This window comes from Podarcis muralis, chromosome 12, assembly GCF_964188315.1.
Source record: "Podarcis muralis chromosome 12, rPodMur119.hap1.1, whole genome shotgun sequence".
In the NCBI taxonomy this organism is placed as follows: domain Eukaryota; kingdom Metazoa; phylum Chordata; class Lepidosauria; order Squamata; family Lacertidae; genus Podarcis; species Podarcis muralis.
The window spans coordinates 2,063,057-2,089,292 of NC_135666.1; the positions used below are offsets into that span (position 1 = coordinate 2,063,057).

The window sequence follows — 26,236 nt, forward strand, 5'->3', positions numbered from 1 at the left end:
CATCACACATCTTTCCAGAATAGTCTAGGAATTGCCTCCAAGGTCCAGGGACTGATCTGCCCTGGCTTCCTTCTCGGAGGTCCCTTCCAAAGGAGAAGGGGTCCCAGGTCTCCATGGAGGGGAAGCGTCCCTGAGGCCTGCATTTGAGGCCGATGCTTTCGCCTTTCAGGCTCCGGCCACCTTCTCTGTGGTGTTTATATGTGAGCTGTAGAGATGGGATCGCATGCAGACATCCCCAAATTTCATAAGGATCCTGTGAAAAAGATGGGCTCTGCTTTGGAATAATGCCCCCCCCCCCCAGTAAACTGACCTTCACGGTATGAAATTTTTTTTGTTTTGAAATTTATCGCTAATTGATTTTTTAAAATGTTTTAAAGAGTTGTTCTTACCAAAAATTTTAGTGTTTCAGTCTCATTATAAATCACTTTCATATTTATTTATTTATTTATTTATTTATTTATTTAATTCAGTCATGTGTATGTAGGAGAAATTCAAAAAGAGAATCCTAGACTGGAGGTTACCCGCAGAAAACCAAAAGAAAAGGAGGAAGTCTCCAAGTGGAAAGATAGGCCTTTATTGAATACAATTGTGCCTGCAAAGAACCACATCCCAAAAAGTGTTGCCACAGAAACTAGTGAGCTAAAGATGCTCGCCTAAAGAGGGGTAAAATGTCATGGCAAAAGTCTTGAGGGTAGAAACTGGAAAATACATTCAAAGCACTGATACGGTTTCTGACCTGTATGAGTTCTTTGATGGGAAGTGAGACGAACTGTGACAAAAGCTCTTTCCACGCTCATGGCATTGAAAAGATTTCTCCCCTGTATGAATTCTTTGATGGCTAGTGAGCTTGGCCCCTCTCCCGGAAGCTTCATTTAGTCTCCATCTTCTATGTGTTAATTGTTCCCTTTGACATATAACTAATATTGAATAGTGGTCTTAGATTGTTCTCCGTTGTATTTCCACTTTCCAACAAAGGAGCCAATTCTTTTGTTGCCCACACTGCATCTCTTCTACTTGTTGAGTTTTAAGCATTATAATAAAATGTATATTCCCTGTCTAATGGATGTTTGTCTCCATAAGTCCACTAATTTGTCATGTACAAAAAGGAATTAGGCATTTCCCCCTCCTTTTGTGTCCAATTTCTATATTATCCTGTCCTAACCTAATGAAACGGCCCCATTTAGATCTCCCATTAACATTATATTCCCTATAAAGTTTATATCCACCCTTTATAAAGTTCAGGTGTCCTCTCATTGGGAGCATATATTCCCAAAATTATCCATCGCTGCCCTCTGACGAAGAAATGACCAGTCCATAATTTTAACGTTAGGTTTATTGTAGCTGTGAGAGACAAAATAACGACAGGAAAAGCCCCAAAAACCCAGAAGACAAAAGTCAGAGATTGATGTGCATTGTAATGAGTGAAATAAGTACTTGATCCCCTATCAACCAGCCAGATGTCAAATCTACCTGGTATCTTTACTGTATGTAATAAACTGAGATTAGAAGCACCTGCTGTAAGGCAGAGGTCTTACCTGTTATCCCAGGTTGTTACAGTACCTGTGCAAAAGACACCTGTTGACAGAAGCAATCAATCATACCAGGGCATTGAAAATGGGTCGAGAATAGGTATTCCAGCATGAAAATGACCCAAAACACACGGCCAAGGCAACAAAGGAATGGCTCAAGAAGCAGCACATTAAGGTCCTGGAGTGGCCTAGCCAGTCTCCAGACCTTAATCCCATCAAAAATCTGTGAAGGGAGCTGAAGGTTCGAGTAGCTACACATCAGCCTCGAAATCTTACTGACTTGGAGAGGATCTGCAAAGAGGAGTGGGACAAAATACCTCCTGAGACGTGTGCAAACCTGGTGGCCACCTACAAGAAACGTCTGACCTCTGTAATTGCCAACAAGGGTTTTGCCACCAAGTACGAAGTCATCTTTTGCAAAGGGATCAAATACTTATTTCACTCATTATAATGCACAGCACATCAATCTCTGACTTTTGTCTTCTGGGTTTCTGGGGTTTTACTTGTTGTTATTCTGTCTCTCACAGATACAAATAAACATACCATTTAAATTAAGGATGGCTTATTTCTTCATCAGAGGGCAAACAGGCAAATTTAGCAGGGGGTCAAATACTCACCCCCCTCCCTCACTGTAACTCCGGACCACTTTTGTCCTTTATTATGGTAATTTTTGCACGAAATGTTCCTTTCATATCTCCAATTTTCTTGAACAGATCTTTGGTGTTTCACATTCTATTGTTATATGATACAAATGTGATAAAGGGTATTTTTAGTTATTCTCCCTCGTCCCTTTCTCTTTCCCATTCAACTGTGTTTGTACAGGTTGTTTAATAATTTTTGCTTTATTACTTTTATTTTTTGGTCTTCCCTCTGCATGAATTCTTTGATGGGAAGTGAGACCATCCTTCCGATTGAAGCTCTTTCCACAGTCCAAGCACTGATAGGGTTTCTCCCCTGTATGAATTTTTTGATGCTGAGAGAGCGTTCCACTTTGACTGAAGCTCTTTCCACATTCCAAACACTGATATGGTTTCTCCCCTGTATGAATGATTTGGTGCAAAGTGAGAGTCTTCCTGTGACTGAAGCTCTTCCCACATTCCAGGCATTGATATGGTTTCTCCCCTGTATGAATTCTTTGATGGACTGTGAAATTGGCACTGTTTCTGAAGCTCTTTCCACATTCCAGGCATGGATATGGTTTCTCCCCTGTATGAACTCTTTGATGTGAAGTGAGACTGTGACGGAGACTGAAGCTTTTCCCACATTCCAGGCATTGAAAGGGTTTCTCCCTTGTATGAATTCTTTGATGGGAAGTGAGATCACCTCTCTGACGAAAGCTCTTTCCACATTCCAAGCACTGATATGGTTTCTGCCCTGTATGAATTCTTTGATGGGAAGTGAGATTGGAGCTCTGACTGAAACTCTTTCCACATTCGAAGCACTGATAGGGTTTCTCCCCTGTATGAATTCTTTGATGGGAAGTGAGACTATCCTTCCGATTGAACCTCATCCCACATTCCAAGCACTGATACGGTTTCTTCCCAGTATGAATTCTTTGATGGGAAGTGAGACCGGAACTGTGACGAAAGCTCTTTTCACACTCATGGCATTGAAAAGGTTTCTCCCCTGTATGAATTCTTTGATGGGAAGAGAGCTTTGACCTATCCCTGAAGCTATTTCCACATTCCAGGCACTGATAGGGTTTCTCCCCTGTATGAATTCTTTGATGGGAAGTGAGACTATGGCTGAGACTGAAGCTCTTTCCACATTCGAAGCACTGATAGGGTTTCTCCCCTGTATGAATTCTTTGATGGGAAGTGAGATGTGCACTTTGACTAAAGCTCTTTCCACATTCTAAGCACTGATAGGGTTTCTCCCCTGTATGAATTCTTTGATGGAATGTGAGACTCAGCCGGATACGAAAGCTCTTTCCACACTCATGGCATTGAAAAGGTTTCTCCCCTCTATGAATTATTTGATGGCTTGTGAGCTTAATCTCCTTCTGGAAGCTCTTTCCACATTCCAAACACTGATATGTTTTCTCCCCTGTATGAATCCTTTGATGTGAAGTGAGACTACCCTTCTGGCTGAAGCTTTTTGCACATTCTTTGATGGGAAGTGAGATGGTGGCTGTAACTAAAGCTCTTTCCACATTCCATGCAGTTATAGGGTTTCTCTCCTGTATGAATTCTATGATGGGAAGCGAGACTGCCCTTCCGAGTGAAACTCTTTCCACATTCTCTGCACTGATACAATTTCTCCCTACTCTTGTTCTTTCATGTGAAGTGAAGCTATCACTCCTAACGAAGCTCTTTCTTTGATGGGAGGTGGACTGGGAGCTCTGACGGATGTTCTCTCCACACTCTGAATATTTATATGACTTCTCTGCTATGTGGATTCTGTTCTGGTCCCCCTTGTTCTTCTCTTCCAATTCTTCACCATCTGCAATGAAAAGAGACGCTAATTAGAGCCTCGGAAAGAAATGGCGCTCCAGATTATTGAACAAAGTCCGCCCCCCCCCCCCGCGAGACTTGAGAGTGCGCTGTTTCAGGCTCAAGCAGACATCCTTGGAGTCTAACTTAATGTCATTGACGATGTGTGGTATCTTTGACCCCCCCAGCATTTCTGCATGCCTGCGGGGCACCTGACTCTCTTGAAACCGATGGGGCCACACTGCCAGCATACTGTGACAGGGACGCAGATGACACAGAAGCATCAAATCCAACACCTGACCCCCCCTCCCCCAGCAATGCACTGCCATGTTAGTGTAAGTCATGCAACCTCTGCATCGCTGTCCTGGACCCAAACCCCACTCAGAGCGAAGGGGACATGGTTCACATCCATTATTGAACAAAGTTAATAAATGCTTGTGATAGAGGAAGAACTGGAGAGAGTTAGGTGTGAGGCCTTACTATAGTTTTCACTGCCTTTGCTGATTGGTATTAACTGACATACTGCTTGGCTTTAATCTGGGATAGATTTTGTTTGGCTCAATCCTGGAATCCACTCCATCTCCGAGGTCAGTCAAATGTAGACAGAAGCCAAAACAACAGACCTCACAGAAGTTATTTCAACTTCCCTAAAAGCTCTGAAGCCAATATTGAAGAAGGCCTGGAGGTTCAGACAAGCCTGGTCCTTGTTTTAAAAGGCATGACTAGATGGAGAACATTCACAGAGGAAAGAGTTGATATCCTTCCATTCAGGGTTTACAGCAGGGATGTTAGAATCCCAGACGCTGTTGGTCTCCCTCCAAACAGTGGAGGTTCAGGCAGGCAGGTGGAAGAGCCTGAAAAGGTGCTCCCCTTCTCCATCTCCATCCGCCTGCCTGCCTCCCCCCACCCCCAAACTGAGCAAGCCCCAATACCTCTCCAGCTCCATCCATCCATGTCCGCATCTCCACTCCCCTGGAACTCACCAGATCTCTTTGAGGTCCCTGGGAGGGTACGCTCAGAGGTTGTGGGGAGGGATGCGGGAGACAACCTGACCAGGTCAACCGTCCATCTTCCCCCTTCCATCCTCGCTAGCTTTGCAGGATCCGTCTCTTTCATCCTTCCTAAGGAGTCGAGGAGCCTGGGAGAGAGGAAGAAGCAAAGGGAACCTCAGAGGCCCTGCAGGGATTCTCCTGCCCTAGATATTCTCCTGCCGCTGAAGAAGCACAAATGGGGCAGCCCCTTCCCAACACAAGCCCTTTTCCTAAGCATCTCCAGTGGTTCCAATGTAGCCTTATTGGAGTTCACCGATTGGGTCTGCGTTGCTTCGTGACAGGAGGAAGGAAGTCAAAATGACACCGAGTTGGTTCAAAGAAAGAGTTTATTCTGCTCTCCGGATAGTAGAAGGCACTTGCGTGGTGAGTCCACAGCAAGTCCAAAGAAATGACAAGTTACATGCAGTATATATACCCTCCAGGCACCCTCTCCCTCCTTCCAACCACGTCAGCTTGTATACGTAGGTTGACAATGAAGCCTTAGCTTACAGGGGATTCATTTGCCCGCTTGCCCAGGACCGAGGAGAGAACAAAAGCACCAGGGAAGCAACTTCTTCAGAGAAAAGAGTTTTATTGAGATCTGCGCAGAGGCAGCCAGTGGAATATCTTCCAAAGACTGGCGGCCCGTATACTGTGTTCAGCAAGCATTCTTATACCTGGGAGCATACATTGGTCTCCCGAATCAGCTGGCAAGGTTACAACTTATTACCTTATATGGCATATGGATATATGGCTAGCTAAGCTCCCCTCCCTCCCTTCTATGTGTGTTCTTCTTCTCTTGCATTACTGAAGCAGGAAGCATGAAGCAGGAAACAGCTTCTGGCCTACATAGCTGAAGCAATTGTGGTTTTAACCACAGCTGCTGCTAGCTGCTTAAACACAACTGCAGCAGTTAGCTTGGGTCCAGATATTATTGAGATTAACCCTTCCCTCTCCCTTCACTCCCTCCTCTTCTTATGAACAACCTAATCCTTAGGTTCGTTCTGGGGTATGGGCCTATACTCTCTCACATATCCCACTGAACTCAGTGGGGCCTTTGGACAGAACTTGGTGGCAAAACCAGTGGCGCCCTGTCCCCAATCCTGAAAACTGCAACCCCAGAGCATGGGCAGAAAGTAGACAAGTAGCTATTACATGTGGGTGCCCCCATGCTAGGTGCTTTGAATGGAGAGCCAGTTCACACTCTTTGAGCTCTCTCACTGCAAGCCAGGCAGATGTTGTGGCCCTATTTGCCTCTGTCAGGGGTTGCCTGGGGACCAAATCTGTATGTGGAAGCAGAGGAGCTGGTGATGCCACATTTCTGAAAGATCATGAGACAAATACACCACTCCTCCTTAGATATTGTGTGTGTTTATACACAACCTTCGCAAGTCTCCAGTCTCAAAATGTGGCCCCCACCCTGGCATGGAAGCCATCAAAGTCTGATCTTCCACATGTCCTAAATCTGTAGTGTTCTTAAGAACACCAGGCATGTATACCCTTTATAAACTCCAGAGGTGAGCTTTACACTCCTCTTGTGACAAGATTCCCAAAGGCTGAGGGGAGCTTAGAACTAGCCTATTTTGAGACTGCACCAATTTCCATTTCTTTTTTATCAAAACCCACAGACGCTCTGCTAGATTTTTCCAGAAGGTTTTACAAGTACCTTTCAAGATGGTTAGAATCTTATTACAGATAGCCAAAAAGGATTTTATGTGTTCCATGTCCTCTGTTAATAGTACAAGCCACCCAATGACTGATAATCCCTCTTCATTTGTCCCAGAAGGTTGGGAGAAGGAGTCTTTTATCCTTGTTTAGCATTTCCTGAGGATAGATCTGAAATCTGCTTTCACATTAGTTTGTCTACTTGTTTAGTCTAAATAGGGGAGAGACATGTTTTGTTGCATCTGGGGCAGAGGAAGTGGCCCAGTTGTGCTGCTGCAGATGCAGAATGGCTTTTCTTTTCCCTGTGCTCCTCCCATGTGCAAATGTTCCCGTCTGGCTACAGCCTCTGTTCAGAAATGTGACTTATCCCTCAATCTGAAGAGGGTTTCTTTGCATGCCCCCATGCAGTGGCGTAGCAAGGTCAGGTGTTAGCCGGTGCACAAAATTTCCTGTCACTCCCCCCCCCCCCCCCATTGATTTTGTTTTGACTTTATTTCATATGCCATTTCATGCCACTGTGGACAGATACTTAATCTACAGGATGGGTTGTGTTTTGGCTTCTGTTATTTTATTTATATTTATTGTTTATTTAATAAAGTTTATTTTTTAAAACCTGCAAAACTGTTTACCAAAACATAAAACAAAACAAAAAATCACAGCAGTAAAATCAATAAAAATGAACAACCCTACTTTAAAACATACAAAATCTAAACTATTAAAACAGATAAAAATTCCTTCAGCTTCCCAAGCATCTGAGTAAGCTTGCCTAAACAAGACTGCTTTTAGCAGGTGCCTGAAAAGAGTCTAGCAAAGGCACTATTTATTGGGATTTCACCATGCTCTGTATTATCTGAAAAGGAAAACATTTATTTAAAAAGCAGGACTGCACAGCCTGGGAGTCTCATCATGATCAGCGGGACTTATTCCTGAGCCGACGGTGCATAAGGTGGGCTACAATCCTATGCACGCTCTGCATCCAACTTGTACCTAAAAATCTTCACAAACCTGCACCAGAGAGTTGCAGAGTAGGAAGGGACCCCTGAGGGTCATCTAGCCAACCCCCTGGGGCAATGCAGCAATCTCCACTAGACCATCCCTGACCGACGGCCATCCAGCCTCTCCTCTGTGTGCCTTCTCCACGAGAGGTCTGGGTGGTGGCAACACAAAAATGAACCTTTTTCTGCAGTGGTTCCCCATTCGGGGGAAGGTCTACCAAGAGAGGCTCGCCTGGCACCTTCCTGACATCTTGAGGTGCCAGGCAAAAACCTTTTTCTATAACTGGGCCTTTGGTTGGTTAGCATTCTATGGCCTTTTCAATATGTTTGTGGGAGGAGAGATCATTGCCTTTGTCTTTGTTTCATTATGCATTTGGTGTTCTAATTTTGCATGTTTATGTTGTGAATCGCCCTGTAAACTTTGGATGAAGGGCAGGATACACACCTAATAGTAGTAGTAGTAGTAGTAATAATAGCAGCAGCAGTGAACAGCTACAGTTAATCAGGGGTGCCAACTGAATAAAATATTAGGAGGGAGTAGGCATCGGGCATAGCCAGGATTTATGTTAAGGGGCAGAATCTCATTTAATGAAGGATTTAATTCTCCCCATCGGACGCCCATGGACCCAAGTAAGCCCCACCCTGCAAAACTGATCACAAGATGCAGCGTGCACACACCAGTTGAATGGCAATGCCCATTAACGGGGCGGGGGCCTCAAATATTTCATGGGGGAACCAAAGGGACCTCTGTGCCCTGGGGTATGTCAATCTATGAGGAAGAGAAGCAGGCTTTGTTGCTCTCTCTCCCACCATCCCCCCTCCCCACTTTTTGGGCTGGGTTTCTACATCATTCTGGCAGGCAGAAATCCAGCAGGTCAGGAGGATTTCCTGTCAATATTGTTGCTGGAAAGTTTGCAGTGACTGTGAGCTTCCATTGGATCATTGTAATGGATTGCATTACATTGCATTTGAATTATGGTGCAGAGTCCCATGGACTGCAAGAAGATCAAACCTCTCCATTCTGAAGGAAATCAGCCCTGAGTGCTCACTGGAAGGACAGATCCTGAAGCTGAGACTCCAAGACTTTGGCCCCCTCATGAGAAGAGAAGACTCCCTGGAAAAGACCCTGATGTTGGGAAAGATGGAGGGCACAAGGAGAAGGGGACTACGGAGGACCAGATGGTGGGACATTGTTCTGGAAGCTCCCAGCATGAGGGAGGCAGCGGAAGACAGGAGGGCCTGGCGTGCTCTGGTCCAGGGGGTCACGAAGGGGTTTCTGCACCAGGTCAAGGAATCTGTTGCCCCCCAATTACACCCCCCCACACCCACACCTGCATTTTGGCCAACCAAAGGTGCAACTCTACCTGAAGCCCAGGAAGGAAGCAGCCAAAGGTCCTTGATGACCTTCCTCCCCCCCGGGCGCCCCACCTTCCTTCCCCGGCTTGTTCTCCCCCTTTCCTGCCCCTTGCCCAGCCTCCTCCTCCTCTCCGCCCCTCTCGCCCCAACTCCTGGGGCGACGCCCGCCTGCCATTTCTCCCCTTCCTTCGCTGCTGCCTCTCCTTTGCCTTCTGCCCTGGCTCTCCGCTCTCTGCCATGGGGGTCTCCCTGCCCCCTGGGACCCCCTTCTCCCCACGGCGCCCTCAGGGGGAAGAGAGAGGAGACTCACCCAGGAAGCTTTGGCCAAGGGAGAGCAGAAAGCAGCAGCCTCCTCTCGGCTTGCAGGAAGGGAATTGGGCCAGGGAGGACCTTCACTTCCGGTGCCCTCTAGGAATCCAGCTCGGCTCCTCTTAACCCTTGCCAAGCCGAGGGCACCAAATCCTCCCCTCCTTCCCTCTCCCTGGCTGCAGTTTTCTCTGCCTCTGAGCTCGAGGGGCTGCCCCTGCTTCCCTCCCTCTGGGCCAAGGCCTCTGCCCCAAGGAGCCCACATCGAAGCAGACCCCTAACATAACAGCAAGGGAGGCGGGGGGGCCATGGGGGGTTACCTTGGCTCTCCCCCAAAAGAGAGGCTCCAGGATCCCAAGGAAAGGCTGGGATGGAGAAGAGGCGGAAGTCTGCGCAGTGGCAGGAGGTGTCTTGGGCTCAGAGATGGCTCCATCAAGACCCACCCCCCGGGGGAAACCCCCCAGCTCAGCGAGTGGCTTCCCAGACAGGAGATCCCCCCTGATGGGAAATTCTGCCTTTGCACATGAGTCTGGGAATGTTCAGTTCACATTGAGTTCATGAAACAGTGTGCCCTGACCTGTTCTTAACGCATTGTTGACCACATCTACGGAATGCGATTGTTATGCCTTTTCAAGGCATGCAATATCAATCATTAGTAATTGTGTATTATCAACCACTAGTAATAGTTTAACAAGGAGGATTTCATACCTGTCTAACCATGTGTTCCCTTTCCCTACCTTTAATCTATTGATGATTAATGCCTATATTCAACTATATTCAACCTTTGCATTGTATTTGTGTTAACCGATCAGCAACAAGCACATATCTGGTAATGCTGTAATATTAAATAAAAGGGACTCACCGAGACCTGCTCGGCAGATGCCTCCCATATGACACTTGCCATTCGTCTGTCGTTTATTTCAACCCAACACGACCCCCCCCCCCCCCGGAAAATGATCTCTTCCCCCCGCAAAGCGGATTTTCCTGCTTCTGCAGCCGCTTTCTATCACAGGAAAAATAAAGGAGAAAGTGTCCCATGCAAGGAATGAAACGCCCACGCGATCCTTTGGGTGGGGGAGACTCAAGACAGATGTGGAAGAGAAAAGAAATGACCATGCCTGCCTGCATGGGAGAGTAGGACTTACTTCTGAGTAAGCATGCATCGGTTGGGGCTGCACAGCAGTGCTTCCAAAAGCGATGGGATCAGTGTGCGGATCTCACGAAATTAATGCCGTGATAAGTGCATTCACACATACAAGGGTTCACAAACCCCTGCGTGTAACTGCAGGTGATGCAATAGGAACCCTTTTGCTGGGAGTTTCCTGAAGGGATCTGCTTCACTTGGAAAGCCAAGAAAGAAAAGTGTGTGTAGATTCTGAACATGGCTGCCGACGTTTCCCTTTTTAAAGGGAAATTCCCTTATTCCGAATAGGATTCCTCGCAAGAAAATGGAAAAGTTGACAGTTATGATTCTGAAAGCGGCGGAATTCTGGAGGAAGAATTAGAAGGAGCAGGGAGATCCTGCACAGGTGGAATCTCCTGAAGAAGAGCAAGTCAGAATTATTGGGGCTGGACTTGTGTTGTTTTGAAGCCTTAGTTTACAGGGGATTCATTTGCCCGCTTGCCCAGGACCGAGGAGAGAACAAAAGCACCAGGGAAGGAGAAAAGAGTTTTATTGAGATCTGTGCAGAGGCAGCCAGTGGATATCTTCCAAAGACTGGCGGCCCCTATACTGTGTTCAGCAAGCATTCTTATACCTGGGAGCATACATTCGTCTCCCCAATCAGCTGGCAGGGTTACAACTTATTACCTGATATGGCATATGGCTATATGGCTAGCTAAGCTCCCCTCCCTCCCTTCTATGTGTGTTCTTCTTCTCTTGCATTACTGAAGCAGGAAGCAGGAAGCAGGAAACAGCTTCTGGCCTACATAGCTGAAGCAATTGTGGTTTTAACCACAGCTGCTGCTAGCTGCTTAACCACAACTGCAGCAGTTAGCTTGGGTCCTGATATTACTGAGATTAACCCTTCCCTCTCCCTTCAGTTTTCTTTGCAAAAAGAAAGACTCGGGTTTCTAAAATATGGCTTATAAATTTCTAACCTGGAATGTGATGGACTAAATTTGAAATCTGAAAGGCATAAGATAACACATGTATTAAGAAAGCAGGAATGAGATTGAATAAGCTTGCAGGAGACCCACGTAAAAAGGACCCATAGAAAATGGTCAATCAGTAAAGCTTGAGGCCAATAATTTATGCCTTCAGATAAATCGAAGAAAGACATTGCCAGGAAGGAATAAAAGTCCTGGTGTTAGGATTATACGCAGCAAATGAAAAGAAATCGGACTTTTAAATGCTGGGAGGGATGCAGGCAGTGGCGAAGGGGTTGTTTAGACAGCCTTTCTAGAGAGAGAGAAGCTTGAAAAGCGAGAGATAGGAAGAGAAATGAGGACGAATTAGAAGAAATCCCCTGAGAAACGAGGCAGCCCAGGGACACTGCAGCCTGGCCTGCCAGGAACCGGCCTCCTTGGCGCCTAAAACGGAGGCGAGGCTCAGATTTCGAAAGGCGGGCAGTTGGGAAAAGGCGGGAAAAGTCGTTTCCCTCAGAGCCGCTGAGGGGAGGAAGCAGCGGGGGGAGGGGCTCCTCCTCTCTTGCCCCTCAGAGACACACCGGGGACCCTCTTGTGAGGGGCGCAGAAAGGAGGGCTCTCAGACAAAGGGGCGGCAGCGGGGTCTCTCTGCCCCCCTCACGACCCCATTGCGTTCCTCTCATGGTGGAAGGCCTTGGAGAAAAGAAGCGACCATGCCTGCCTTCAAAGACGGAGGTTCTGTTTCAACCAACACCCAAAAGAAGGGGGTCCCTTCGGGGAATGGTTGATCTTGACAACCTGAGTTGTTTCATGTCTCACAACCTGAGTTGCTGGAGACACTACGGATGAGACAAAGCAGATGTTGGAGACGACAAGTGGGAAGACTCCCTCAGAGGCGCCTTTCCTTGCTGGTGTTACAACTAAGGGAAGAACGTGTCAGAAGTCGGTGGTTTGCCTTGAAAAAGGGACAGATTTACAGTGGAGAGGTGACTCGAGATAACAAGGAGAAATAGCAGGTGGTAGCTGAAGAATGAGTGCACATGCTCAAACGCTTCATGAATATTATGGAACACACCTCTGTGGGAGAAATGGCTCATTTGAATGATCAGGTAATGTATGTAACAGGTGGGAGAACATATTAAGGAGCAAAAATGAAGAAGGCCTGGCGGGAAACCTGTCAAGTGTATTTTCTTAACCAATAGGAACTGGAGGAGGGATATTCGGACGGTCTTAGGTTAAAAATTATCTGTGATGTGAACTGGAATGCGCACTCCCTCTTTCCAGCATGAGCTGGGGGGGTCTTTGCCCGTGCAGTGCTGTGACTCCTTCTTTCACAGAGACATCTGAATCCCTCTGGGAAAGAGCCCCTGGACAGTTTTTGTCTAACAGCCCCCCCCCATAAAAGCCCCACAGGCAGGCATGGAAGCGCAGGAAGGTGGGGAGAGGGATGGGGAAGGTGGGGGTGCATGTTGATAAGGGGGGCAGCCCCTCACCATGGGACTCTCCCTCCTGACTCCCAACGCTAGTTCAAAGCAAGAGGGACACCTGCCATCCTTTCCCTGTGTTTCCAGCCAGAAAACCAGTTTATACTGGGCTCCCAGAACCATCTGACCCCATTTCCCACCCCAGAGCGGGGCTGGACCAATCAGAAGCCTCTGCATTGGACAGCTGGCCAATCTGCTTTCTTCGCCCACTTTCCTGAGGGAGTTTTCCTCCTGAGTTTCCCTCTTGGCTGCTCCCCTTCCCAGCTTCTCCTTCATTCTCTTCCTGTTCCTCTTTCCTCCATTGTTTTGGGGGTCAGCTGGGTTCCCCCCACCCCATGGCCAGGCAGGCCCAGGAGGAGCCCACAGAGGCGGCAGGGCCAGGATATGGCATTTCCCGCCCTTTTCTGAAATAGGCAGGAACACCATATTGTATCTTCTGGAGGCCCCAGCCGCTCCCAGAGATGCCATGGCTCCCCCGTGGGCGACATGGGTCCCACACTCTCTGGGTTTCTCCTCCTGGCTGAGGGAGGGTGGCACCTTTGGGTGCCAGCACTCACGGGGTATCCTCAGCCGCCTTCCTGCCATGATGGCATTGCCTCCACAGGGCGGACTCTTTCCTCGCCATGTTTGCCCAACAGAGGAGGCCTCTCCATTGGAAGAGGCCAGGCAAGCGGCTTCAGAAGAGGAAGCCATTTTGGAGAAGAAACAAGCTTGGCTGTTGTCTGCTGAGGGTCTCCTGCCTTTCTTCCAAGGCTTCCTGGGGGCTGCAATGGCCAGAGGAAGAGACAGCCCCCCCCCCAGCCTGAATCCCCTGCAGGGCTCTGGGCAGCAACCAGAGCCTGCATCACTTTCCTTTCCCAAGGCCTTGGAGGAACCTTGGGGTGCGGACGGAGGAACCCCAAATGGAGATCAGGCTCCTGACAAATGGGGAAAGGAACTTTATATGGCCTCTGTTAAATAAAACTCTGGGTTGAGAGACTAATCAGCAGCCCAGCTCGTTGGGGTACACGTCCCCCACTGGTCCATGCGGTCAGTAAAAGAAGGAAATTCCAGCCAAGTAATTTGGAACAAAACAGCAGTCAGTAGACTTAGAGCCTTTATTGTTGCGCAACAGTATGAACTCTGAGCATGGGGCGACATTAACTTTTAAAACTTTTGCACCATTTTTCCAAGGGCAATGAAATGGAGGAAACTGGCAAAGGAGGTAATTTTATATTTTTAAAGCTAAGTATCTTCCCTGAGCTGTCAAGTTGAAAGGATAAATTCAGGCAGAATATTTGTAACATTTAACAATTTTAATGATGTGCCCCCCCCCCCCGGTCATTTCCATCACACATCTTTCCAGAATAGTCTAGGAATTGCCTCCAAGGTCCAGGGACTGATCTGCCCTGGCTTCCTTCTTGGAGGTCCCTTCCAAAGGAGAAGGGGTCCCAGGTCTCCATGGAGGGGAAGCATCCCTGAGGCCTGCATTTGAGGCCGATGCTTTCGCCTTTCAGGCTCCGGCCACCTTCTCTGTGGTGTTTATATGTGAGCTGTAGAGATGGGATCACATGCAGACATCCCCAAATTTCATAAGGATCCTGTGAAAAAGATGGGTTCTGCTTTGGAATAATGCCCCCCCAAACCACCAGTAAAATGAACTTCACAGTATGAAAAAAATATGTTTTAAAATTTGTCGCTGATTCATTTTTTGAATGTTTTAAAGAGTTGTTCCTACCAAAACCTTTAGTGTTTCAGTCTCATTATAAATCATTTTCATATTTATTTATTTTTTTAATTCAGTCATGTGTATGTAGGAGAAATTCAAAAAGAGAATCCTAGACTGGAGGTTACGCACAGAAAACCACAAGAAAAGGAGGAAGTGTCCAAGTGGAAAGATAGGCCTTTATGGAATACAATTGTGCCTGCAAAGAACCACATCCCAAAAAGTGTTGCCACAGAAACTAGGGAGTTAAAGATGCTCTTCTGGCAGAGGGGTAAAATGTCATGGCAAAAGTCTTGAGGGTAGAAACTAGAAAATACATTCAAAGCACTGATACGGTTTCTGACCTGTATGAGTTCTTTGATGGGAAGTGAGACGAACTGTGACAAAAGCTCTTTCCACACTCATGGCATTGAAAAGATTTCTCCCCTGTATGAATTCTTTGATGGCTAGTGAGCTTAGCCCACACCCGGAAGCTTCATTTAGTCTCCATCTTCTCTGTGTTAATTGTTCCCTTTGACATATAACTAATATTGAATAGTGGTCTTAGATTGTTCTCCGTTGTATTTCCACTTTCCAACAAAGGAGCCAATTCTTTTGTTGCCCACACTGCATCTCTTCTACTTGTTGAGTTTTAAGCATTATAATAAAATGTATATTCCCTGTCTAATGGATGTTTGTCTCCATAAGTCCACTAATTTGTCATGTACAAAAAGGAATTAGGCATTTCCCCCTCCTTTTGTGTCCAATTTCTATATTATCCTGTCCTAACCTAATGAAACAGCCCCATTTAGATCTCCCATTAACATTATATTCCCTATAAAGTTTATATCCACCCTTTATAAAGTTCAGGTGTCCTCTCATTGGGAGCATATATTCCCAAAATTATCCATCGCTGCCCTCTGACGAAGAAATGACCAGTCCATAATTTTAACGTTAGGTTTATTGTAGCTGTGAGAGACAAAATAACGACAGGAAAAGCCCCAGAAACCCAGAAGACAAAAGTCAGAGATTGATGTGCATTATAATGAGTGAAATAAGTATTTGATCCCCTATCAACCAGCCAGATGCCAAATCTACCTGGTATCTTTACTGTATGTAATAAACTGAGATTAGAAGCACCTGCTGTAAGGCAGAGGTCTTACCTGTTATCCCAGGTTGTTACAGTACCTGTACAAAAGACACCTGTTGACAGAAGAAATCAGTCATACCAGGGCATTGAAAATGGGTCGAGAATAGGTATTCCAGCATGAAAATGACCCAAAACACACGGCCAAGGCAACAAAGGAATGGCTCAAGAAGCAGCACATTAAGGTCCTGGAGTGGCCTAGCCAGTCTCCAGACCTTAATCCCATCAAAAATCTGTGAAGGGAGCTGAAGGTTCGAGTAGCTACACATCAGCCTTGAAATCTTACTGACTTGGAGAGGATCTGCAAAGAGGAGTGAGACAAAATACCTCCTGAGACGTGTGCAAACCTGGTGGCCACCTACAAGAAACGTCTGACCTCTGTAATTGCCAACAAGGGTTTTGCCACCAAGTACGAAGTCATCTTTTGCAAAGGGATCAAATACTTATTTCACTCATTATAATGCACAGCACATCAATCTCTGACTTTTGTCTTCTGGGTTTCTGGGGTTTTTCTTGTTGTTATTCTGTCTCTCACAGATACAAATAAACATACCATTTAAATTAAGGATGGCTTATTTCTTCATCAGAGGGCAAACAGGCAAATTTAGCAGGGGATCAAATACTCACCCCCCTCCCTCACTGTAACTCCGGACCACTTTTGTCCTTTATTATGGTAATTTTTGCACGAAATGTTCCTTTCATATCTCCAATTTTCTTGAACAGATCTTTGGTGTTTCCCATTCTATTGTTATATGATACAAATGTGATAAAGGGTATTTTTAGTTATTCTCCCCCGTCCCTTTCTCTTTCCCATTCAACTGTGTTTGGTACAGGTTGTTTAATAATTTTTGCTTTATTACTTTTATTTTTTGGTCTTCCCTCTGCATGAATTCTTTGATGGGAAGTGAGACCATCCTTCCGATTGAAGCTCTTTCCACAGTCCAAGCACTGATAGGGTTTCTCCCCTGTATGAATTTTTTGATGCTGAGAGAGCGTTCCACTTTGACTGAAGCTCTTTCCACATTCCAAACACTGATATGGTTTCTCCCCTGTATGAATTATTTGGTGCAAAGTGAGAGTCTTCCTGTGACTGAAGCTCTTCCCACATTCCAGGCATTGATATGGTTTCTCCCCTGTATGAATTCTTTGATGGACTGTGAAATTGGCACTGTTTCTGAAGCGCTTTCCACATTCCAGGCATGGATATGGTTTCTCCCCTGTATGAACTCTTTGATGTGAAGTGAGACTGTGACGGAGACTGAAGCTTTTCCCACATTCCAGGCATTGAAAGGGTTTCTCCCTTGTATGAATTCTTTGATGGGAAGTGAGATCACCTCTCTGACGAAAGCTCTTTCCACATTCCAAGCACTGATATGGTTTCTGCCCTGTATGAATTCTTTGATGGGAAGTGAGATTGGAGCTCTGACTGAAACTCTTTCCACATTCGAAGCACTGATAGGGTTTCTCCCCTGTATGAATTCTTTGATGGGAAGTGAGACTATCCTTCCGATTGAACCTCATCCCACATTCCAAGCACTGATACGGTTTCTTCCCAGTATGAATTCTTTGATGGGAAGTGAGACCGGAACTGTGACGAAAGCTCTTTTCACACTCATGGCATTGAAAAGGTTTCTCCCCTGTATGAATTCTTTGATGGGAAGAGAGCTTTGACCTATCCCTGAAGCTCTTTCCACATTCCAGGCACTGATAGGGTTTCTCCCCTGTATGAATTCTTTGATGGGAAGTGAGACTATGGCTGAGACTGAAGCTCTTTCCACATTCGAAGCACTGATAGGGTTTCTCCCCTGTATGAATTCTTTGATGGGAAGTGAGATGTGCACTTTGACTAAAGCTCTTTCCACATTCTAAGCACTGATAGGGTTTCTCCCCTGTATGAATTCTTTGATGGAATGTGAGACTCAGCCGGATACGAAAGCTCTTTCCACACTCATGGCATTGAAAAGGTTTCTCCCCTGTGTGAATTATTTGATGGCTTGTGAGCTTAATCTCTGTCCGGAAGCTCTTTCCACATTCCAAACACTGATATGTTTTCTCCCCTGTATGAATCCTTTGATGTGAAGTGAGACTACTCTTCTGGCTGAAGCTTTTTGCACATTCTGTGCACTTATAAGGTCTGTCTCCAGTATGAATTCTTTGATGGGAAGAGAGCGTTGCCCCCTCCTTGAAGCTCTTTCCACATTCGAAGCACTGATAGGGTTTCTCCCCTGTATGAATTCTTTGATGAGAACTGAGATGGGAACTTTTTCTGAAGCTCGTTCCACATTCGAAGCAGTGATAGGGTTTCTCCCCCGTATGAATTCTTTGATGGGAAGTGAGATGATCCTTCCGATTGAAGCTCTTCCCACACTGCAAGCAATGATAGGGTTTCTCCCCTGTATGAATTCTTTGATGGGAAGTGAGATGGTGGCTGTAACTAAAGCTCTTTCCACATTCCATGCAGTTATAGGGTTTCTCTCCTGTATGAATTCTATGATGGGAAGCGAGACTGCCCTTCCGAGTGAAACTCTTTCCACATTCTCTGCACTGATACAATTTCTCCCTACTCTTTGTTCTTTCATGTGAAGTGTAGCTATCCCTCCTAACGAAGCTCTTTCTTTGATGGGAGGTGGACTGGGAGCTCTGACGAATGTTCTCTCCACACTCTGAATATTTACATGACTTCTCTGCTATGTGGATTCTGTTCTGGTCCCCCTTGTTCTTCTCTTCCAATTCTTCACCATCTGCAATGAAAAGAGACGCTAATTAGAGCCTCGGAAAGAAATGGCGCTCCAGATTATTGAACAAAGTCCTCCCCCCCCGCGAGACTTGAGAGTGCTCTGTTTCAGCCTCAAGCAGACATCCTTGAAGTCTAACTTAATGTCATTGACCATGTGTGGTATCTTTGACCCCCCCAGCATTTCTGCATGCCTGCGGGGCACCTGACTCACTTGAAACCGGTGGGGCCACACTGCCAGCATACTGTGACAGGGGCACAGATGACACAGAGGCATCAAATCCAACACCTGACCCCCCCCCCCAGCAATGCACTGCCATGTTAGTGTAAGTCATGCAACCTCTGCATCGCTGTCCTGGACCCAAACCCCACTCAGAGCGAAGGGGACATGGTTCACATCCGTTATTGAACAAAGTTAATAAATGCTTGTGACAGAGGAAGAACTGGAGAGAGTTAGGTGTGAGGCCTTACTATAGTTTTCACTGCCTTTGTTGATTGATATTAACTGACATATTGCTTGGCCTTAATCTGGGATAGATTTTGTTTGGCTCAATCCTGGAATCCACTCCATCTCCGAGGTCAGTCAAATGCAGGCAGAAGCCAAAACAACAGACCTCACAGAAGTTATTTCAACTTCCCTAAAAGCTCTGAAACCAATATTTAAGAAGGCCTGGGAGGTTCAGACAAGTCTGGTCCTTGTTTAAAAAGGCATGACTAGATGGAGAACATTCACAGAGGAAAGAGTTGATATCCCTCCATTCAGGGTTCACAGTGGGGATGTTAGAATCCCAGACGCTGTTGGTCTCCCTTCAAACAGTGGAGGTTCAGGCAGGCAGGTGGAGGAGCCTGAAAAGGTGCTCCCCTTCTCCATCTCCATCTGCCTGCCTGTCTCCCCCCACCCCCAAGCTGAGCAAGCCCCAATACCTCTCCAGCTCCATCCATCCACGTCTGCATCACCACTCTCCTGGAACTCACCAGATCTCTCGGAGGTCCCTGAGAGGGAACGCTCAGAGGTTGTGGGGAGGGATGCGGTAGACAACCTGACCAGGTCAACCGTCCATCTTCCCCCTTCCATCCTCGCTAGCTTTGCAGGATCCGTCTCTTTCATCCTTCCTAAGGAGTCGAGGAACCTGGGAGAGAGGAAGAAGCAAAGGGAACCTCAGAGGCCCTGCAGGGATTCTCCTGCCCTAGATATTCTCCTGCCCCTGGAGAAGCACAAATGGGGCAGCCCCTTCCCAACACAAGCCCTTTTCCTAAACATCTCCAGTGGTTCCAATGTAGCCTTATTGGAGTTCACTGATTGGGTCTGCGTTGCTTCGTGACAGGAGGAAGGAAGTCAAAATGACACCGAGTTGGTTCAAAGAAAGAGTTTATTCTGCTCTCCGGATAGCAGAAGGCACTTGCGTGGTGAGTCCACAGCAAGTCCAAAGAAATGACAAGTTACATGCAGTATATATACCCTCCAGGCACCCTCTCCCTCCTTCCAACCACGTCAGCTTGTATACGTAGGTTGACAATGAAGCCTTAGCTTACAGGGGATTCATTTGCCCGCTTGCCCAGGACCGAGAACAAAAGCACCAGGGAAGGAACTTCTTCAGAGAAAAGAGTTTTATTGAGATCTGCACAGAGGCAGCCAGTGGAATATCTTCCAAAGACTGGCGGCCCGTATACTGTGTTCAGCAAGCATTCTTATACCTGGGAGCATACATTGGTCTCCCCAATCAGCTGGCAAGGTTACAACTTATTACCTTATATGGCATATGGCTATATGGCTAGCTAAGCTCCCCTCCCTCCCTTCTATGTGTGTTCTTCTTCTCTTGCATTACTGAAGCAGGAAGCAGGAAGCAGGAAACAGCTTCTGGCCTACATAGCTGAAGCAATTGTGGTTTTAACCACAGCTGCTGCTAGCTGCTTAAACACAACTGCAGCAGTTAGCTTGGGTCCAGATATTATTGAGATTAACCCTTCCCTCTCCCTTCAGTAATGGATTGCATTACATTGCATTTGAATTATGGTGCAGAGTCCCATGGACTGCAAGAAGATCCAACCTCTCCATTCTGAAGGAAATCAGCCCTGAGTGCTCACTGGAAGGACAGATCCTGAAGCTGAGACTCCAAGACTTTGGCCCCCTCATGAGAAGAGAAGCCTCCCTGGAAAAGACCCTGATGTTGGGAAAGATGGAGGGCACAAGGAGAAGGGGACTACGGAGGACCAGATGGTGGGACAGTGTTCTGGAAGCTCCCAGCATGAGGGAGGCAGCGGAAGACAGGAGGGCCTGGCGTGCTCTGGTCCAGGGGGTCACGAAGGGGTTTCTGCACCAGGTCAAGGAATCTGTTGCCCCCCAATTACACCCCCCCACACACCCACACCTGTATTTTGCCCAGCCAAAGGTGCAACTCTACCTGAAGCCCAGGAAGGAAGCAGCCAAAGGTCCTTGATGACCTTCCTCCCCCCCGGGCGCCCCACCTTCCTTCCCCGGCTTGTTCTCCCCCTTTCCTGCCCCTTGCCCAGCCTCCTCCTCCTCGCCGCCCCTCTCGCCCCAACTCCTGGGGCGACGCCCGCCTGCCATTTCTCCCCGTCGCTGCTGCCTCTCCTTTGCCTTCTGCCCTGGCTCTCCGCTCTCTGACTTGGGGGTCTCCCTGCCCCCTGGGACCCCCTTCTCCCCACGGCGCCCTCAGGGGGAAGAGAGAGGAGACTCACCCAGGAAGCTTTGGCCAAGGGAGAGCAGAAAGCAGCAGCCTCCTCTCGGCTTGCAGGAAGGGAATTGGGCCAGGGAGGACCTTCACTTCCTGTCCTCTCTAGGAATCCAGCTCGGCTCCTCTTAACCCTTGCCAAGCCGAGGGCACCAAATCCTCCCCTCCCTCCCTCTCCCTGGCTGCAGTTTTTCCTGCCTCTGCCTCTGAGCTCGAGGGGCTGCCCCTGCTTCCCTCCCTCTGGGCCAAGGCCTCTGCCCCAAGGAGCCCACATCGAAGCAGACCCCTAACATAACAGCAAGGGAGGCGGGGGGGCCATGGGGGGGGGTTACCTTGGCTCTCCCCCAAAAGAGAGGCTCCAGGATCCCAAGGAAAGGCTGGGATGGAGAAGAGGCGGAAGTCTGCGCAGTGGCAGGAGGTGTCTTGGGCTCAGAGATGGCTCCATCAAGACACCCCCCGGGGGGAACCCCCCCAGCTCAGCGAGGGGGGGGAAGGATGGAGGGGGCGGCTTCCCGGCCAGGAGATTCCCCCTCCCGAAAATGCTCTCTTCCCCCCGCCAAGCGGATTTTCCTGCTTCTGCAGCCGCTTTTCATCCCAGGAAAAATAGAGGAGAAAGTGTCCCATGCAAGGAATGAAACGCACACGCGATCCTTTGGGTGGGGGAGACTCAAGGGGGGGGGCAGATGTGGAAGAGAAAAGAAATGACCATGCCTGCCTGCATCGGAGAGTAGGACTTACTTCTGAGTAAGCCAGCCTGGGTGGGGCTGCATAGCAGTGCTTCCAAAAGTGATGGGATCAGTGTGCGGATCTCACGAAATTACATGCCGTGCTCTTATAAATGCACAGGGATAAGTGCATTCACACATACAAGGGTTCACAAACCCCTGCGTGTAACTGCAGGTGATGCAATAGGGACCCTTTTGCTGGGAGTTTCCTGAAGGGATCTGCTTCACTTGGAAAGCCAAGAAAGAAAAGTGTGTGTAGATTCTGAACATGGCTGCCAACGTTTCCCTTTTTTAAGGGAAATTCCCTTATTCCAAATAGGATTCCTCGCAAGAAAAGGGAAAAGTTGTCAGTTATGATTCTGAAAGCGGAGGAATTCTGGAGGAAGAATTAGAAGGAGCAGGGAGATCCTGCACAGGTGGAATCTCATGAAGAAGAGCAAGTCAGAATTATTGGGGCTGGACTTGTGTTGTTTTCTTTGCGAAAAGAAAGACTCGGGTTTCTAAAATATGGCTTATAAATTTCTAACCTGGAATGTGATGGACTAAATTTGAAATCCGAAAGCATAAGATAACACATGTATTAAGAAAGCAGGAATGAGATTGAATTTGCAGGAGACCCACGTAAAAAGGACCCATGGAAAATGGTCAATCAGTAAAGCTTGAGGCCAGTAATTTATACCTTCAGATAAATCAAAAAAAGACATTGCCAGGAAGGAATAAAAGTCCTGGTGTTAGGATTATACGCAGCAAATGAAAAGAAATCGGACTTTTAAATGCTGGGAGGGATGCAGGCAGTGGCGAAGGGGTTGTTTAGACAGCCTTTCTAGAGAGAGAGAAGCTTGAAAAGCGAGAGATAGGAAGAGAAATGAGGGCGAATTAGAAGAAATCCCCCGAGAAACGAGGCAGCCCAGGGATACTGCAGCCTGGCCTGCCAGGAACCGGCCTCCTTGGCGCCTAAAACGGAGGCGAGGCTCAGATTTCGAAAGGCGGGCAGTTGGGAAAAGGCGGGAAAAGTCGTTTCCCTCAGAGCCGCTGAGGGGAGGAAGCAGCGGGGGGAGGGGCTCCTCCTCTCTTGCCCCTCAGAGACAGGCAGAGACACAACAGGGACCCTCTTGTGAGGGGCGCAGAAAGGAGGGCTCTCAGACAAAGGGGCGGCAGGGGGGTCTCTCGTCTCTCTGCCCCCCTCACAACCCCATTGCGTTCCTCTCATGGTCGAAGGCGATGGAGAAAAGAAGCGACCATGCCTGCCTTCAAAGACGGAGGTTCTGTTTCAACCGACACCCAAAAGAAGGGGGTCCCTTCGGGGAATGGTTGATATTGACAACCGGAGTTGTTTCATGTCTCACAACCTGAGTTGCTGGAGATGTTAGGGACTTCAGGATATAGACCAGAAATGCAAAGACAGGCAGCAGTAAGTTTTTTTTAAAAAAGTTTTATTCAATTGGATTTTTGTCAGACAAAAATGCAAAAGCAAATGGGTACATTCAGAAAATTGAGAGAATGCCCCCCTCCCCTCAGGTGCAGACAGTTTTTATACCCTCGGGCAAAGCAAAGGTTCAGCCCCTCAGCACCCCCCTTTAGCCAATGATTAACACTTCTTATGCATATTCATAAAAAAGCTCTACCAATCAGAATTGGCGACAGCCTTGGTCTGTTTCAAGCTGCTGCATCCACTAGATGTCGCTCTAGGCTTATTAACTGTCTGACCTCTTTTACAATTCCCAGTAAACCCTCAGCCACCTGTTTTCTCAGAAGCACGTCCTGTGGTTTTAACAGTTTTCTGCCTGAATCTACTTTTATGCTTCTGCGGTGAGCTAGCTTTCCTGTTTGTGCCAGCAGTCTGCTACAGGTGCAAACTGTCTAACTACACTTGGTTTTGCATAGCTGCAGTCTTGCTTTTGCGAAGAGAAATATCTTTTGGCTTTTTAGCTTGCCCTCTAAGATGCTCTATAAGATGGCTTTTTGGCTTAAGAAATGGCGTCAGTCTAGCTCCATCACTCCTTCATTCCCCCCTTTCCATCACGAAAATGCTGACTGGTTACGGTTCTTCATTTTCGTTTGATGGACCTATAAGTTCAATATCATAAAGAGCCAGGACATGGGTACGCGTAGCTGCATCAACTGAGCGGCTTACCATTCGGCGTACAAGCTGAATAAGGCATGGCAAAAGGCAAGATAGTAGCAATAAGGTAAGAAAGAGAAATAAAATCACAAGCAAAATCTCTTTTAACCATCCCCAACCTGGGAGCCAAGAAGTAAGCCAGTTCCACATACTAGGGAGTTCTCCACCAGCTAAACTGATTTTGTGATACAAATCCGCCTGCTTTTTAATGCGGTCAACATTACTCTCAACACGATCACTGTGGTTGTATATAGTTGCTAACTTCCTAATTTGTTCAATATTGGTCACTACTCGTTGGTCTTGATTGATATACACACAGCATGAGGTGTTCAAAAGAGTACAAACCCCTCCCTGGCTGGCCAGTAGGTAGTCCAGAGCCATCCTGTTCTGTAGAGTGATAGTGGCCGTTTGCCTGATTTCTATCTGAAGAGCCAGGAGGGCCTCAGCCGTGAGGTTGGCTATTTGGGCCATTTGCGCTACCTCCTGCTGCAGAGTGGTTAAGGCATCAGCTGTGGAGGCGGCAAAGATGTCCAGTGATGCTGAGACATTAACTAGAGCACGTTCCAAGTCGAAAACCCCATATCCCGGGAAGAATGCTCTCAGAGCCTAGTAGTAGGCGGTACCTCTGACCTCCAGGGGATTTTCCGCCAGGGAATACCAAGACCTGTGATAGCGGCTGTGCCTTCTCCCCGGGAGGGTGTCATGTATGGTGAGCCCGGGATTCACTGTTCCCAAGCTGCAGGTCCCATACCAATTGCGGGGTAATGTCTTATAAGCCGTGTGACCGCAGAGCCAAAACCATCCTCTGGTCCACCCCGGTGTTGTCCAGGGGAGGGTGTGCGGGCTCGTAACATTGTGGGTTCTATTGTATAGACTTGCACACCCTGAGTGATTGCCCACAAAGGTTTCGGCCGGGAGCTGCATCCAGGGGTATTCCTGCTGCCAAAAGCTAACGTTCAGGGGTGGTGCACTCCTGTGGATGCACGGGCCTCCCTCTATGACCCTGTCAAGTTTCCAAATATGGTGTTGGGGAACCACATAGGTGGTGTTCAGAAGCCTGACCTTAAAGAGCAGCTGACGAAAATCACTCTCATTCAGAGAAAAAGGAATCCCTGTCATTGGGATCCCCTGTCCCAGGTGCATAGGCACATGCACACATACCCAACACTCAGACCGGTTCAAACTCTTGGCTACAGTCATTGTCATGTTCAGGAAGGTGTTCCCCTTCCACCCTGTGGCCATTTGAGAGGTGAACACCATCAGGAGGCATGATATAATGTGAGTCCTCATCCTGACCTGAGGGATTTTCAGTGCCCCAGAACAGGGAAGCGTACCACCAGCACAGAAATACCACAAAAAGAACAACCCCGCAGCCAAAAGGGATGGGGGTCCACCAAGGCCAGGGCATGGGGCCGCTAACTTCTGGCCCTACTGTGGCGTGAACAGCGTCCACACACGAGACGTTCCCACTCTACACAGGGAAAAGCGTCTGCCTGGGACTGATATACTGCTAGGCCTCAGGAGCTGTAGGGATGGCAATAGACTCTGTAAAGTTCGAAGGCTGGTCCTATTCCCCGGATCAGGAGGAAGGGTCGATAAGCCCACTCCTGAACCTCTGTAGCTCTATAGAGCAGCCACAAGGGAATGTGGGGGTGTTCACGTAGGATGAAACTATGGTGGCCACACCGTAACGTTCCTTCTTGCAGACGGAAGCCTCTTCGGTCAACTGGTCGGGCAAACCACTTGTAACACTGTTGCTCCGACCAGTCCTCTCGGTATGGGTCTAAAGGGGAGGATCGCCTTTGCATATGAGAAGGTCTCTGCCCTTAATTGCCCAAATACCACTGGCGGAGTCCTGCCTGGGCCTGGAGGTATGCAATGTCCAGGATTTCCGCTATCTCTTGGCCATCAGTGTTCCAGGGTCTATACCAGGGTCTGGATTCCTCCGGGAAAATGTGCCCTGTCTGTCTACCTGCTGGGCCCACTGGGTGGCGGTCACCTACGTGACCTCTGATCAGGGCAAATGGAGGCTGAAATCCTGGGGTGGCAACCCTTATGCAGCCACAAGAATAGCCTGCCACATCCAAGGGGATTAGGTGTGGAGTTATCAGGCCTAGTAGTTCAGGGGGTAGGCTGGGGTTGTGGGTGGCCCGAGCTACCACGATAGTCACAGGTGGCGCTGCAGGATTTACTGGCACTTGTTCAGCAATTTCAATGTGCCTCTTGTTCGGGCTCCCACCCATGC

At 47.8% G+C, this 26,236-nt stretch overlaps 2 protein-coding genes across 2 annotated transcripts in view; both read right to left on the reverse strand.

Annotated features, from left to right (window-relative positions):
- Positions 1-527: 527 nt before the first annotated feature.
- Positions 528-26,236, reverse strand: part of LOC144324987 (uncharacterized) — a 48,531-nt gene continuing 22,822 nt past the window's right edge. The window contains 2 exon segments of the mRNA XM_077916681.1: positions 528-3,511; positions 16,703-18,278. Coding sequence (XP_077772807.1) covers positions 2,299-3,511; positions 16,703-18,278 — 2,789 coding nt within the window. The 3' untranslated portion in view covers positions 528-2,298.
- On the reverse strand, positions 23,908-24,915 carry LOC114604423 (endogenous retrovirus group V member 2 Env polyprotein-like). The gene is made up of 2 exons (XM_077937052.1): positions 24,615-24,915; positions 23,908-24,500 (listed from the first exon to the last, which is right to left on the reverse strand). The coding sequence occupies exons 1-2, from the start codon at positions 24,913-24,915 to the stop codon at positions 23,908-23,910; spliced, it is 894 nt and encodes a 297-aa protein (XP_077793178.1).